The sequence below is a fragment of the Seriola lalandi genome, unplaced genomic scaffold (assembly GCF_002814215.2).
Source record: "Seriola lalandi dorsalis isolate HSWRI2012SDOR001 ecotype SW California unplaced genomic scaffold, Sedor1 jcf7180002054538, whole genome shotgun sequence".
Classification (NCBI taxonomy): domain Eukaryota; kingdom Metazoa; phylum Chordata; class Actinopteri; order Carangiformes; family Carangidae; genus Seriola; species Seriola lalandi.
Window position 1 is genome coordinate 838,889 of NW_019525091.1, and position 14,118 is coordinate 853,006.

The 14,118-nt window shown below is 42.2% G+C and overlaps 1 protein-coding gene across 1 annotated transcript in view; it reads left to right on the forward strand.

Annotated features, from left to right (window-relative positions):
• Nucleotides 1-14,118, forward strand: part of grin2da (glutamate receptor, ionotropic, N-methyl D-aspartate 2D, a) — a 141,373-nt gene that overhangs the window by 94,255 nt on the left and 33,000 nt on the right. Inside the window, exons 10-13 of the mRNA XM_023414669.2 lie at nucleotides 6,165-6,290; nucleotides 8,288-8,400; nucleotides 11,070-11,186; nucleotides 11,825-11,985. Of these exons, the coding sequence (XP_023270437.2) occupies nucleotides 6,165-6,290; nucleotides 8,288-8,400; nucleotides 11,070-11,186; nucleotides 11,825-11,985 (517 nt within the window). The remainder of the gene's footprint in view (nucleotides 1-6,164; nucleotides 6,291-8,287; nucleotides 8,401-11,069; nucleotides 11,187-11,824; nucleotides 11,986-14,118) is intronic.

The following is a 14,118-nucleotide window of genomic DNA, read 5'->3' on the forward strand; positions in this document are numbered from 1 at the left end:
GTTTTCTGAGTGATTGAATAAAAATATAGCAGATTTCAGGAAATCAAATCATGAAAGGTTGCACGCTGAATCCAGCTGAGGGCTGTGACTGTTTGTTGTAAAAGTTTAGGAGGTCCCAACGGCTCTTTTAAGACTCAGTTTCTGAATACAGGCTGTGTGCATTTCTCTGTGGACTGAGCAATTTGATACTTTCACAGTATTAATACAGAACCTAGACCTGCTTTGTAATCAAACAACACACTTACTTCATACAATATGGGACCTTTAAAGAGGACGTCATTCACAGAGAGTGTCTGTCTTCTCTTGACGTCCGCTGGTTAAATATGGGGATAAAACCAGATCTACTGTTGTCCAGAGTGGATATACAGCTATGACTCGCTGAGAGAATGTATGAATGTGAAGTAAAACAATAAACTTAACTCAAGACTGACAGCAATTTGAAAAGAGAACAAACAGCTGCTTTACACTCCTCGTGCCCCCTCCCTCCCAGAAAATAAATCAAATGCAACCTTCAGTGTTTGCAGTGCACCATGTAATTATTTACACACTCCCTCTGCCAAGGCCATTTTGATTGAACCACAGGGATATACAGTGTGTGACTGGATTATATCCAACAGACAGTATTTCTACCAGGATGCAAAATTAAAAAACAGACTCCACCTGTCGAGAAAATCGAAATTAAGCAGATGCGTATATGTCGATAAATCCTTTGCTGTCCGGAGAACACAGTTAAAAAGAAACATCCTCCATAAGGGCAACTGATGTTTAGATAGACAGACAGACGGACGGACAGACAGATTGTATAGACAGTTGTATAGCCTGATGGCAGTGGGAACAAAGGATCTCCTGAACCTCTCTGTTCTGCAGCGCAGTGAGATGAGACGTTTGTTGCAGCTGTAGCTGCTTCTCTGTCCTGCCAGAATGTTGTGGAGAGGATGGTTGGTATTGTCCTCCATCTTACATTGCATGCATCTCTCCACAACAGTCCTGAGTGAGTCCAGACTCCTGCCAAGCACAAACCCAGCCTTTTGACCAGCTTGTCCAGTCTCTTTGTGTTCATGTCAGACATGCTGCTGCCCCAGCAGACTGCTGCATAAAAGAATACACTGGCCACCACTGACTGATAAAACATGTGCAGCATTTCAATGCAGACATCAAAGGACCTGAGCTTACTAAGGAAAAAGAGCTGGCTCTGCCCCTTCAGGTAGATGGCATCCGTGTTCAAGGACCAGTCCAGTTTACTGTCCAGGTGCACACCTAGGTATTTATAAGTGTGCACCACCTCAATGTCCTTCCCTGGAATGTTGACTAGCTGAAGGGTGGGCCTCGACCTCAGAAAGTCCATGACCATCTCCTTGGTCTTGGAGGTGTTCAGAAGGAAGCAGTTCTTGTCGCTCCATTCACTGAAGACCATCGTCAGATCCCTGTAATCCTCTTCCTGTCCATTCCTGATACGCGCCACAATAGCTGTGTCATCCGAATATTTCTGGATGTGGCAGGACTCAGAGTTGTATTTAAAGTCGGCCGAATACAGGGTGAACAGGAACGGAGCCCGGACGGTCCCCTGTGGAACCCCAGTGCTGCTCATCACTGTTTAGTAAAGAAAACAACATTTTCTCAAAAAATATGTGTACTGTATTTGCTATTCATCATGGATCATATGTAAGAAAAGCTGATGGCGGCTGTGTCACTGCTTCGTTTTTCATCTGTGGTTGATGGTTTTTGCTTTTCAGTAAACTGAGCTGCTGGAATCTTTGGTTCAAAGAGGCTTCACACACTAACACACACACACACACACACACACACACACACACACACACTCTATTTTGGATGACTTTTAAATCACTTCCCTTAGGCTACGACGAACAAATGCTATGAGACAAAGAAGCTTGGCATAACACACTTTTCACCCAGAAAAAACAAGATAACAAAACTGAAAGTTAAACAGCTGATATAGTTATTTAAAACTACTGAATGCTCAGAGGACTTTTGAAGCATAATAACATAGATTAAACAAAAAACATGTTATTTATTTGTTATACATTGAACTCCTACTTTACTACTATTAGGTTTTATTATAATAATAATAACTTGGATTTCTATAGCGCCTTTCAAGGTACCCGAGGCCGCTTTACAGGGAAAGAAACACAAAATAAATAAAGAACAAATAAATGAAAACAAGACGAGATAGAATAGGGATGGCAGAGATTGGAGGAGATTGTAGGAGATGAGGCAGCTAGAGGCCATAGGCCTTGGTGAACAGGTGGGTTTTCAGCAGTTTTTTGAAAATCTAATTTGCAAACTTACATTGTCTAGAAGCTCAGAGCTCACAAGTTGTGACCATAGACTGTAAATTAAGATGGATGTAACTGGTGATGTCACCCACAGGTTTCTGAAGAGCGGTTTTGAAGCTCAGAGTGAGCTGCTCCAACGTCGCCATCTTGGCAGTACCTGACTCCAAGAACTCTGGGCTTATCCAAAAAGGGGAAAAGAGGTGGGGCTTGTGTGGAGCTAAGACTTTGGTGCATGCCGGTTGGTGGCAAGCATACGCTCACCCACCTGTCACTCAAAGCAGCCACACCCTTAATTTTGCAGAACTTTAAGCCATAATGAAATTCAAATGAGTGAGTTATATAAAAATTCACCCCCATTCAGTTTTCCTGAAAGAGGAAATTAGCTATACAGACTAAAACTGTTTTTGTACCAGGCTGTAAACATGTTTATTTCTGCTGTAAAGTTGGACATTTTAACATGGGAGTCTACAGGGGTTGACTCACTGTTGGAGCCAGACTCTAGTGGTCATTAGAGGAACTGAAGTTTTGGCACTTCAGTGTTGGCTTCATGTAGTAGGTTGTGACAAAGCTGATGTCCCTTAAAAACGCTCCAAACCTTTTAAATTATTAATTTTGTGTTATTAACCCATCTCCTGTGTCTCAGATCATGAAGCATCTTTGTCAAATGACATCAGCACAGGTTTCTGTATCTGTGAAATCATCCACAGATATATTAAACCCCAGGTTTAAACCAGCCTCTCAGTCCTCGTGGCACAGTCTGACATATACACCCTATATCCCGAGCTTCTCCACCTGCTCCCTCGCTGTTGTACATCTCAGCCTCACAGGTGAACAGAGCTTGTTGCCCTTTCATATGTTGGCACCTGGTGGAGTTTGAGTCTCTAACACTAAGAGACGAAGGCGTTGACGAGCCGGCCCAGCAACTCAGCCCGTCTCTCCGGTGCTGTTTTATTAGCGTTACAGCTGCCACCGCTGCTGTCGGCAGCGTCGGCAGCAAATCCCTCACTAATTTAGCAAAAATCAGAAGCATCTGCTTGTTTCCTCACACAGCAGTTTAGACCAGCACCCATTTCTTTGGCAAGATGAGACGAGGAGAGACAATTTCCTCCTGAAGTTCTCACCCCTAGTGTTTAGTATGAGGCTGCTCATTTACTTTGTCATTGCAGTTAAAGAATGAGACACATTTCTCAAAGCAGAATAAAAGATTTGTTTTAGTTTTTAAACCCTGAAGAAACAAAACATGTATGTTCTATACATAATTTGCCATTTGTGTTTCTTATATTTATATTGAAATATATATAATGTGAATATTCATGTCACATGAACATTTGGGCATAATAAAAACAGCTCTTCCCTCCAATTGTTAGTTTCAGCTGTAGAATTACAGCAACAAGCAGCTCTCAAACTTTGGCACATGTTCTGCAACAAATATGTCCACATTCCTGGATACCAACATTAGTGTACTGTCTGACCGCTCCTGGCTTTGCACGTGTCTTCTTACCACAAAGACATTCGACAGCTTGTATTCACTATGAATCTGAAGTGACATGAACACAGTGTGACCAGCAGCCCAGAGTGTCTCTGTCCAGTGACTCTTCACGGTTTTCAGTCTATCTTCAGATCTCTCTGCATCAGACTGTTCCTCTGTTTATTCTCATATAAATGCATGAAATTAGCTTTTTGTTCAACATGTTCTCATTCCCGAATTGTCACATAAGGACAGTTGGTCGGGAACCCTTGGTATCACATTTTTAAGGCACTGGGTCCCCTGTTAGCCTCATTTTTTAGAGTGCAGAGTCAATGTATTTTTTGAATGAATGAAGCATTCATTAACACATACAAAGTGCACGAATATCACACCAGAGACTGGGGTTCATATCCAGTCTGTTGCAGCAGAGAACATTGGAAGTCCATCAGACTATCCTATCCTTGAAAGATGACTGTAATTGGTACCCAGTGTGTTCGAGAGTGAGGGCACAGGGACCTGAACAAGCGTTTGTATGTGACAACTCGGGAGTGAGACTGTCCTTGTTTGGCTCCTCTTCCTAAGCCGTTACAAACTTTAAAACAACACACCATCGCCAGCGACTAATCAGGACAGGACACAAAAAAACTTTTTTTCTTTTTTTTTTTAATGATCTTTAGTTTGATAGTTTCATAATGGTGTTTAGTATGACAAGGTGTTGCGATATGAGAAAGGGATGTGTTTTGAGTGCATCATCAGTCCATATCTTTTCAACTTTCTACAGGAAAAAGAGAAGCTCATCAGTCCCCACGTTAATGTCACTTTTAACAGGTAACAGTTCACAAGTCACTGTAGGAGCCGTTGCAAGTTATGTTGCTATGCAGCCTGCTTATAATTGTTTCCTGGCTGCTGATTAGGAAGAGACAATTGAGGTGTTGAACAAAACTATGTTTGAGATCCTTGTTTAGTGAATTTAAAGGCCCTGAACACATATGTTCTCAGTTTGTTTCTTACTATGAGCGAAGTCGTCCTAAATGAACATGAACTTCCTCTGAAGCAGTTTTAATTATGTCACATGAGACCTTTCTTCCTGCGCTGTTTTGTTAGTGCAGTTTGAAGTGGGCGGGGCTCAGCTGAAATCAAAATTTGATGACAGTTGTGGGTGTGTTTGTTGCTGTCGATCAAATCTGATTAAATTACACCCACATCGTCCTAATGAAGCTGATTACCTTCTGATTTGTTCTAAACGCTCAACAAACTTTGACTTTGATTCTTGCTCATAAATAATTGGCTTTATATAGAAACAATTTTCCCGGGCTTTATCACATACCTGCCAGCCAAAGTCACCAGATAAGCATTTCGGAAAAAGAGCAGTTTAAATTCAAAGTGGAAGTAATGTATATTTTATCATAATAATGTATCAAATGGAAATGAGACAGGGTTTGCTCATAGTGATGAACCTACAGTGAATCAGAGAATAAGCTGAATCCACAGCTCCCCTCAGCTTTACAGAGCTTCATAGTGAGTTTCAGCTTATTGTTTATCTGCGGACACATCTTTAAATGTTTTGCTTCGCTCTCACTGCTCTCGTAACATTGTTTTTGGCCGCAGCACGCAGCTGTTTTTCAGAGAAATACCTCTAAAAACTCACCGTGCACTACCTGCTCATCACCAAACAGCAGACAGACTCAGTTTGAGACGAGCCGGTGAACATACTGGAACATTTAGCTTGCATTATTCAGTATGTAGCAACACTTCTGGGATCTTGTTTTTTTTTGTACTTCTACCCGCCTCACTAAACTGCACCTGTCGGATCAGCTGGAGCCATGCGCTTCCTTCCTTTGTGAACTGTTAGCATTTTCTTGAATTAAGTCAAACAGTGGTTCATAGTCAGCACCAGATAATCCAGTCCATACTGAAAAACAAGTCAGATTAGATATATAACATTATCTCACTTAGACCCAGGTAGCTAAATAAATGAGGCCCATATGTGAGCCACTTGCTTGTTTTCTTCAGGTCCAGTGTACGCCCGATTCTACGGCCCAAATCTGGGCTACTTCCAGTCAAATGTCAGTCAGTACCATAGGATAACAGCTGCACTCTGCAAAGATCTGGACGTATGTGGGCCAGACTCGGGCCGAAGACCCTGGCATATGTTGGTTGAGGGGTTTCATTTTGTTATATGGGGAGTCTTTACAGAGTATTTCCCTCAAGAGTTGGTGGAGACTAAAAACAGAGCTAAAACAATTGAATACTCTCTTCTCATTGGGCGAAAAAAACCTTTTTGACTTGTCCACAGTCCAGTCATGACACTTTTCTACTCGAAAAAGTGGTACTCTACTGATGAAACTTGTGAAACTCTATCTGATATTTTGCATGTGTGTGTGTGTTTGTGTGTGTTACAGAACCCTACAGCCCAGCGGTGTGGGTGATGATGTTCGTGATGTGCCTGTCGGTGGTGGCTGTCACCGTCTTCATCTTTGAGTTCTTCAGCCCCGTGGGATACAACCGCAGCCTGCAGAGCGCCAAGAGTAAGAGATGGAGTCGCTCCGGCATCTGCACGCCAATCAACCTGCCGCCAGTGCTCATTTCACAGCATTGTTACTTACTTGTCACTTTGTCAGTTATGTAAGCGAGGGTGGGGGGGGGGCGTTTGCTCGAATTATGCAAAGCGTCCCACTTTTCTTGACTGCACACGAGGCAAGACAATCACTCCACACCCACCATCCGGCGTATTTATCTTTAATGAGACAAACACTAATGCTGGTGGTTGACTTTGACATTTCTACAGTCCTTGTCAGTTCATCATTTATTCCAAACATTTACAGACTGCTCCTCTGCGCAGCTGCATTCATTTTAAAGAACCATTTAGAGATGTTTGTCATTACTGTCTAATAGATTGACACAAGTGGAATTATACTCATTTGGAGTGACAGTTCGGTGTTTCTTCATGACTGGTTGTAAGCTGTGTAGCTTCTTCTGTGCACACGTTTTTTTATTCTTATCTCAAGACTTCCATAAAACTGTGTCTGATAACAACACATCAGTGTTTTCGCACTTTACCCGTAATCTTATGACAATTTAAAGAATTACACGGAGGGTAATTTCAGGTCAAAAGCAGAAATGAGTCAAACTGACCAGCAGCTTGGAAGTTTGTCGAATGGGTCAGCACATTAAGATCTAGCCGGACGAAGCACGAAGTACGCCGTTGTCATCCATCTCCCACCTGTACTCAGGTGACTCGCTTTAATATATATGGTTACCAAAGTTCACGAATGAACATCCTTTAAAATATAATTTCAAATATCCATCCAAGATTTCTGCCCCAACTCCAATACAATGGAGGTAAATGGATTTTCATTTGTGGCACTCAACGTAACAGGAAACGACACTTTTCATTGGGACTACTTTCAACTGAGGAAGTAGTAGAGCAATAATTATACAACGAATAAAAACTCTCTGCATGAACAGACACCACCAGAATTACAGTAAGTGGGAAATGTTCTCACCCTTCCTTTCATCTCTTTGAGCTTTCAAAGTTTTAATGACCTTTTAAGCAAAATGAAGTCTGCTGTTGGCTTTAATAGATTCTTTTCTTCCTTCACTTCCCTGCATCTTTTCATCAATACATTCAGAGTTTAACTGCCCTTTCACTGCAGAACAGTTGACAACTCTTATATTCTCTCCCTCTATCCCCAACCATCTCAACGATAGCCTCAAAGAATAACAACTCTCTTTTCAGTAAGAGATGTACCTCCACATTTCATCTTCATTAATAGCGATTCTACATTCAACACAAGGGAGTCTGCTGCCAGCTTTAATCTTTGATAACTCCATATGGGTCTTTGCTCTTCCCCCTCTTAAACTCTGTCTCCCCTGTTTGAACTTTCAACATCAGACAGCTCTTAGATCACTGTGGGGCAGTGTGTCCCGGCAATCACTGCAGCCCAAGATCATAACGAATATATACCACATGGCCAAAAGTATGTGGGCATCACGGTTGCTTCTCTGTGAACTCCGTTGAATGCTGTTTCCTGTTTCAACATGACAGTGCCCCCAGGTCCATAAAGAAATGGTTTTTCCTGGACTGGTCTGCACAGACTGCCCTGACCTGAGCCCAATCCAGGACCTAAGCGATGAACTGAAACACCAACTGCGAGCCAGGCCTTATCATCCAGCATCAGTGTTGGATGATAAGGCTTTCTGGCTGCAAATTCTTGCAGCCAGCAAGCCAACATCTGGTGGAAAGCCTGAAACCAGAAGAGTGGAGGCTGTTGTAGCAGCAGATTAATGCCTGTGGTTTTGGAAAGAGATGCTAAACCCTCACATATGGATGTAATGATCGGGCACCATGGGCTGTATCAGTTGCCTAATATCACTTTCAATTTTCATGTTAGCAGGATTTACTACAGCAAATAATATACTGAGGAAATGTGAATGGTTTAGTATCAGTGACCTTGATCTCTTTAAAAATTAACTCTGTCGCTCTCTCTGTCGCTCTCTCTGTCGCTCTCTCTCTCTCTCTCAGAGTCGGGTGGATCTAAGTTCACCATTGGGAAGTCGGTATGGCTGTTGTGGGCGCTGGTCTTCAACAACTCTGTGCCTGTGGAGAATCCAAGAGGAACCACCAGCAAGATCATGGTAAACACACCACCTGAATCACTTGGTGACTGCCTCGCTCATCAACTAATTGAGTGGCGGATTGTTTTATGGATTCATTAGTTGGATGACTCGACATCCAGTAATCATCAATAATTTGGTGTTTTTTAAAAAAATTCTAGAGATATAGCGTATAGTAATTACAGATGTTGAAATAACTAACTAATAAATGTTTCCCATATTGTAAACAGATGCCTCACATTAAAATATAGGCAATATAAATGTTGTTATGTGTAACCTAGACGTCTAAAAATGTCCCCTTCACAATCAGTCAGCCCAATTACATCAAGGTTTTTTACTCACCACAATAATTAAAGGTCACATATTGTCACTTCTCCAGTGTTGATTTCCATAAGAAGATATATTTGTGGTAAAAAAAAAAAAAAAAAAAAATCTCAATGTTGTTTTACATCTACATTTACATACATCTCCATACATTTACATCTACATTTACAACAACAGGTTGGTGAGCCAATCAGAAGAGAGGAGGCTCTGAGCCTCTCTTTTGATTAGCCGACTGTTTTCTGAGTGAACGAATAAAAATATAGCAGATTCCAGATAAACACTCAGAGAAACCAAATCATGCAAGGTTGGATGGTGGGGTCAGGTTGGAGCATGGCAGAGAGCGGTGACTGTATAGTTGTGACGTCACAAAGTTACAGAAGTCCTGATGGCTCGTTGTAAGGCTCAGTGTCTTGAATACAGGCTGTGTGCATTTCTCTGTGGACTGAGCACTTTGATGCATTCACAGTATTAATATAGAACCTAGACCTGCTTTATGATCAAACATCTACCTTTATGCTATATGCACCTTTAATGACACACACACACACACACACACACACACACACGCCAGATTTGCATGATAAAGAAAATACTCAAACTTACTAGATTTATTAACCGGTGCATCAGTTCAAGAGTGTTCATTCACTTGTTTCACCACGGTGGTCGTTTTAGTACCTGCTGTTACGACATTAAAAAGAGAAATCAGTCGAAGGCTTTGCCCCTTCCACTGCAGAGCAAAGAGCCACGGGAGGCGAACAACTCAAGGTGTCTTCTTTCCTTTTTTTTTCTCTCTGACTGTCTGCCCGAGTTCTTTTCAAAACAACCCCAATCATCTCAAGAGCTCATTAGCTGCGCAAAAGGCTTTAGAAAAGAGGTCATAGGGAAGAAGGAAAGCTGATTATTTTTAGCTCTTTTTGTTTGACATGTTGTTGTTTTGGTTAAACTGTAGGTTTACTATATGTCAGCCTGAAGATAGAGCAAGATTAAACCCGTTCCTTCCATTCAATTGTAGAGGATTTTTTAAAGTACAGTAAAGAGACAACTGTGTCTTTAAGAAAAATTCCTTTGACAGCCGCATCACTCTAAATCTGATCCACTTTTATAACAGCTAAAACATCATATCAGACAACCAGAGCTAATCACAAGGAACAAAGGAAGATTACAAGATAAAGTTAATCTTTAATGGAGGCTTATTCTCTATATGACTAACATTTATTTGTTCTTTCTTCAAACCTGCTTAAGCCTATTCAGGGTCGTCAGTAGACCCTGCATGCACAGGATGGATAATTGACAACCATATATTATTGATATAATGCATTAAAGTTTTAAATCAGTCCAAGCAGCCGGTCCGTCCTTCAACCCTCCTGCTGAAGCGTCCTTGAGCAAAAAATTTTGTCCTCATTGGCTAAGATTACTTTTTTTTTTTAATTCTTGTTGCCAGAGTTTAGAGTGTACATTTTTCATGTTATTCATTAAGAAAATTATGCAAATAAATGTTTGGCATCAACACAGTGTACTGTGGAAGCAAATAGCCCCTGTTCATTACCGACTGCAAGTGCAAATTTAGAGCTACGACTAATCCACATCGCTCGCTTGCTTCCTGGCTGAATGTCAACAGAGCAGCATCTCGTTGCAATAAAAGCAGCCAAATGTCTTCACACCAAGTCCTTAAACCACCTCTGGAAAAATCTTTTATTTGTGCTTCGGTAATTCGGGTAAGTTTGTGTTATCCAGTGGCGGGAAATGTATTCAGATCCTTTACTTAGTAGGCAATAACACAGTCCCCCATTAGAGGGGAAGGTCCTGTGTTCAAACTTTTACTTGGGTACATATTCTATAAGCAAAATGCACTTAAAGGACAAAGCTGGGAATAATCTTTATTTTTAGATTGCATGAAAGGACCAAAACTAACAAGTAAGCCTGATATTTCTGTGGACCACCACTGCTGTCCAAAAACGATGAAAAGATTTGTTTCCGACCTCTGACGTCTCTGAATCCTCTTATTCTTTCATTCATTGTGGACAAACCACATTACATTACATTACATCAGGGATTTCTACCCACTCAGTATGACCACTGCATAAACACAAGTAAATTGTGTAGCTGGGACTATGTAACTGCATGCCACCACATGTCACTTTATCATTATCATAAATTTTTAGGTTTGAGTAAGACAGGGACAAATGCTGAGGTTACAGGGATGTTTCCTGGAGGCTGACAAACACGACTCTACCCCTCCAGGCAAGACGGCGCTTCAGCTGCAGGTTTTAGCAGCTAAATGCCAGGAAGTGAAAATAGTGTCACTGGAATCTTAAAATACTTCCACACCTGTCAGACTCGGCCCTCGTTGATCTCTCCCCCGTCAGGTGCTGGTGTGGGCCTTCTTCGCTGTCATTTTCCTGGCCTCCTACACTGCCAACCTGGCTGCCTTCATGATCCAGGAGGAGTACATCGACACGGTGTCAGGGCTGTCGGATAAGAAGGTAGGGGATAGATGGATGGATGGATAGATGGATGGATGGGTGGATGAATGGATATACGAGGTGATTGATGGATGTATTCATGAACAGGTGGATGGCCAGATGGACTGATAGATGAAAAATTTGTTGTTTGAGTAATGTAAAACCTTAAAAAAAAAAAACAGTCAACGCTTTTTGTTAATCCTCAAAAGTAAATGGAAACAGATGAGACAGCAAACGTCCTTCAAAGGTTCTTTTGTTTCACGTATTCCTCCAGAACAGGTGGGCAACTTTGGAAAGACTCGAGTTAACAAAACAAAAAGTGAAATACTGTATACGCTCCGTGGAAATGTTCTCTCTCCGTGTTGTCTGCTCTTCTGTTATTTCTCAGTGCAGCTTCAGCAGAACCCACAAAACTGTATCCTGCTGCTCTGACACTTTAAAACCTTGTCTGTTTTATCGTTCTCGCCCCTCAGCTCTTCAGAAAAAAAAAAAAAGACCGTAGCGCAGAGTGCCACGCTTTGAAAGTGAACACTTTGTAGCAGTTCATCCTGCAGCAGAGTTCAGCTCCTCTCTCCCCCTCTTCCTCTACCTCTCTTTAACCTCCTCCATTACTTCTATCGCTTTAATCTCCACCCACCTTCTCCTTTCTTGTCGTGCAGTTCCAGCAGCCGACGGAGCAGTACCCGCCGCTGCGTTTCGGCACGGTGCCAAACGGCAGCACCGAGGAGAACATCCGCTCCAACTACCCCAACATGCACCAGTATATGATCCGCAACAACCAGAAGGGTGTGGAGGAGGCCATTGACAACCTCAAGACCGGGTAAGGAGAGGAAAAGAGAGGGCGCAGGGGGGAAACAGGAAACAACTATAGCAAAGACAAGTTGAAGGAATTAGATTTTTAAAAAAGACCTAGCTTAAATGATAAACTAGGACAAATCAGTAAGTAAGTAAGTGAAAATAGATAAAAGCTGGTTAGCCATAGTCACTAGCTGTGTCCCAATTCAGGGGCCGCAAGCTTCGGAGGCTGCACTTGAAGACCGATTGCGTCACAGCAGTGCAACCAGGCTGTCCCATTTTGAATAGTGATGTGCCGGTTGCAGATGGGAGCAGCCTTTTATTTATTTATTTATTTATTTTTTGTAAATGAATACAAGGCAGAATGATAGGTTGATCTTCTCCGCGCCACAGGCAGATGCACTGTGTCTGCTTAAGGTTGGAGCGAAACACTGAACAGTGACACTAATCAATTACATTGAATAATTTAGGTGATATATGTGCACACATACTAATTATAGGTCAAAAACAGTGCTAAATTTGACTGAAATATAAAAGGCTGAAGTGCTAAAAATGAAGAGCCGTTTGGGAGCCGAGAGAGCCGGCTCTTCTCGGTGAGCTGAGCCAAATGATCTGGCTCAGTGAAAAGAGCCGGAATTCCCATCGCTGATTCTAAGGCTCCTTCAAATGCGAGCCCCGAGAAATGTGGCTGTCTTTTCCTGGGCAGCAAAGGATCCAACGGGTGGGTCTCTCATGGCCCAACCCATCCCAAGAGTCATTTACACACCAGCAAGCAAACAGCACCGACAGAGAGTCCAAGGATTACTCTTTTAAATGTAGAGTATTGGGTTTCACCTCAGCTCCACAGCTAACGCTACAGCTGTTGAAACCAAGAGCCTTAAAAACTGTGTCCTGCAAATAATGCTTCTATACAACCCAACTGCAACAGCAAATATGTTTTGCAGGAAGTGTAATCTCTGGTTGGAATATGTTCAGAGGCAACAAATTAAACAGCCAGAGGAGTAGCTAGAAGGTGGTTAGGGGGGATCGGGGGCGTACAGAGTGTAAGACTGTCACACCAGAGATCGGGTTCATATCCAGAATCCTCTCTGTGGTTCAGGCACTAAAAGTTTGGTGGTTTTGTTAAATGTAAATAAACTTTTTTTTTCTGTATTAAACCAGACCAGGTTATTTCGCAAACCTCAACCAAGCGCTGTGAGAGTCTGATAATGCTGGAGCCACTACAGCTGGATGTTGTCCTGCAAGATCTGATATTTTGTCAGAAAACAAACTGTCTGTGAACATTTTACTGATACGTGCAACTTTCAAAATATCTAAAGTAACAACCTCGCTCTGTTTAAAGAAACTGTCAAAATCCAGTCCTACAAAGCATATTTGCTGTTGCAGTTTAGTTGTATAGAAACAAAATTTTTAGGAGACAGGGTTGGTGGTTGAAAAAAAAGAGAGAAATAGACTTAAGAAATGCACTGACATGTATCAGAAGAGTATTTTCTTGGAGTTGGTGTGGATTGACTCTGAATCTGTTCAGTGAGATAAATGAGTAACAAATGTGTAAAACACTGCAGAAACACTGCTGGTGTGGATGGAGAAAGAAAAATGGAAAATGGTGCATGAGGCTAAAGCGGAACAGAGAGAAATATGTTACATTAGAGTCAGGGAGGAAAACAGCAGGACTGTGGAGTAAAAGTCAGACATTGTTACTGACTGGAAGTAGCCGGGCTGCGCCCACAGTAAAAGCCTTGTTACTGCCAATACACATCCGCTGTCATCCACTCTTTAGCTTAACAAGATCTCCTCTTTCTGCTAAGTTCCTCCTCAGTGGATACCACCTCTTCTTTCTCCCCTGCTTTCATATATTTTTTATATTTAACTGGAGGCTACGGTGTTGTCCGCACTTCGTTTCAATTACAGGACTCAACCAGCTGGATCTGCTTTGCCCCGGGAGCCTGGGCTAACTGTTGTAACCTGTGCAGCCTCATCAGGATCATGGCTACCAAACCAGACGAGAGAAGAACAGTGGTGGGGATAAAAAAAAAAAAAACACTGTAGTTTTAAATAATACATGCCAGGAGCAACCGCAGTGCGGGGGGGAACATCCCGCCATCTCAGCACCGGCTGCCACTCAGGCGCCTCGTGTCTTCGGGGGGTGGGGGGTAGG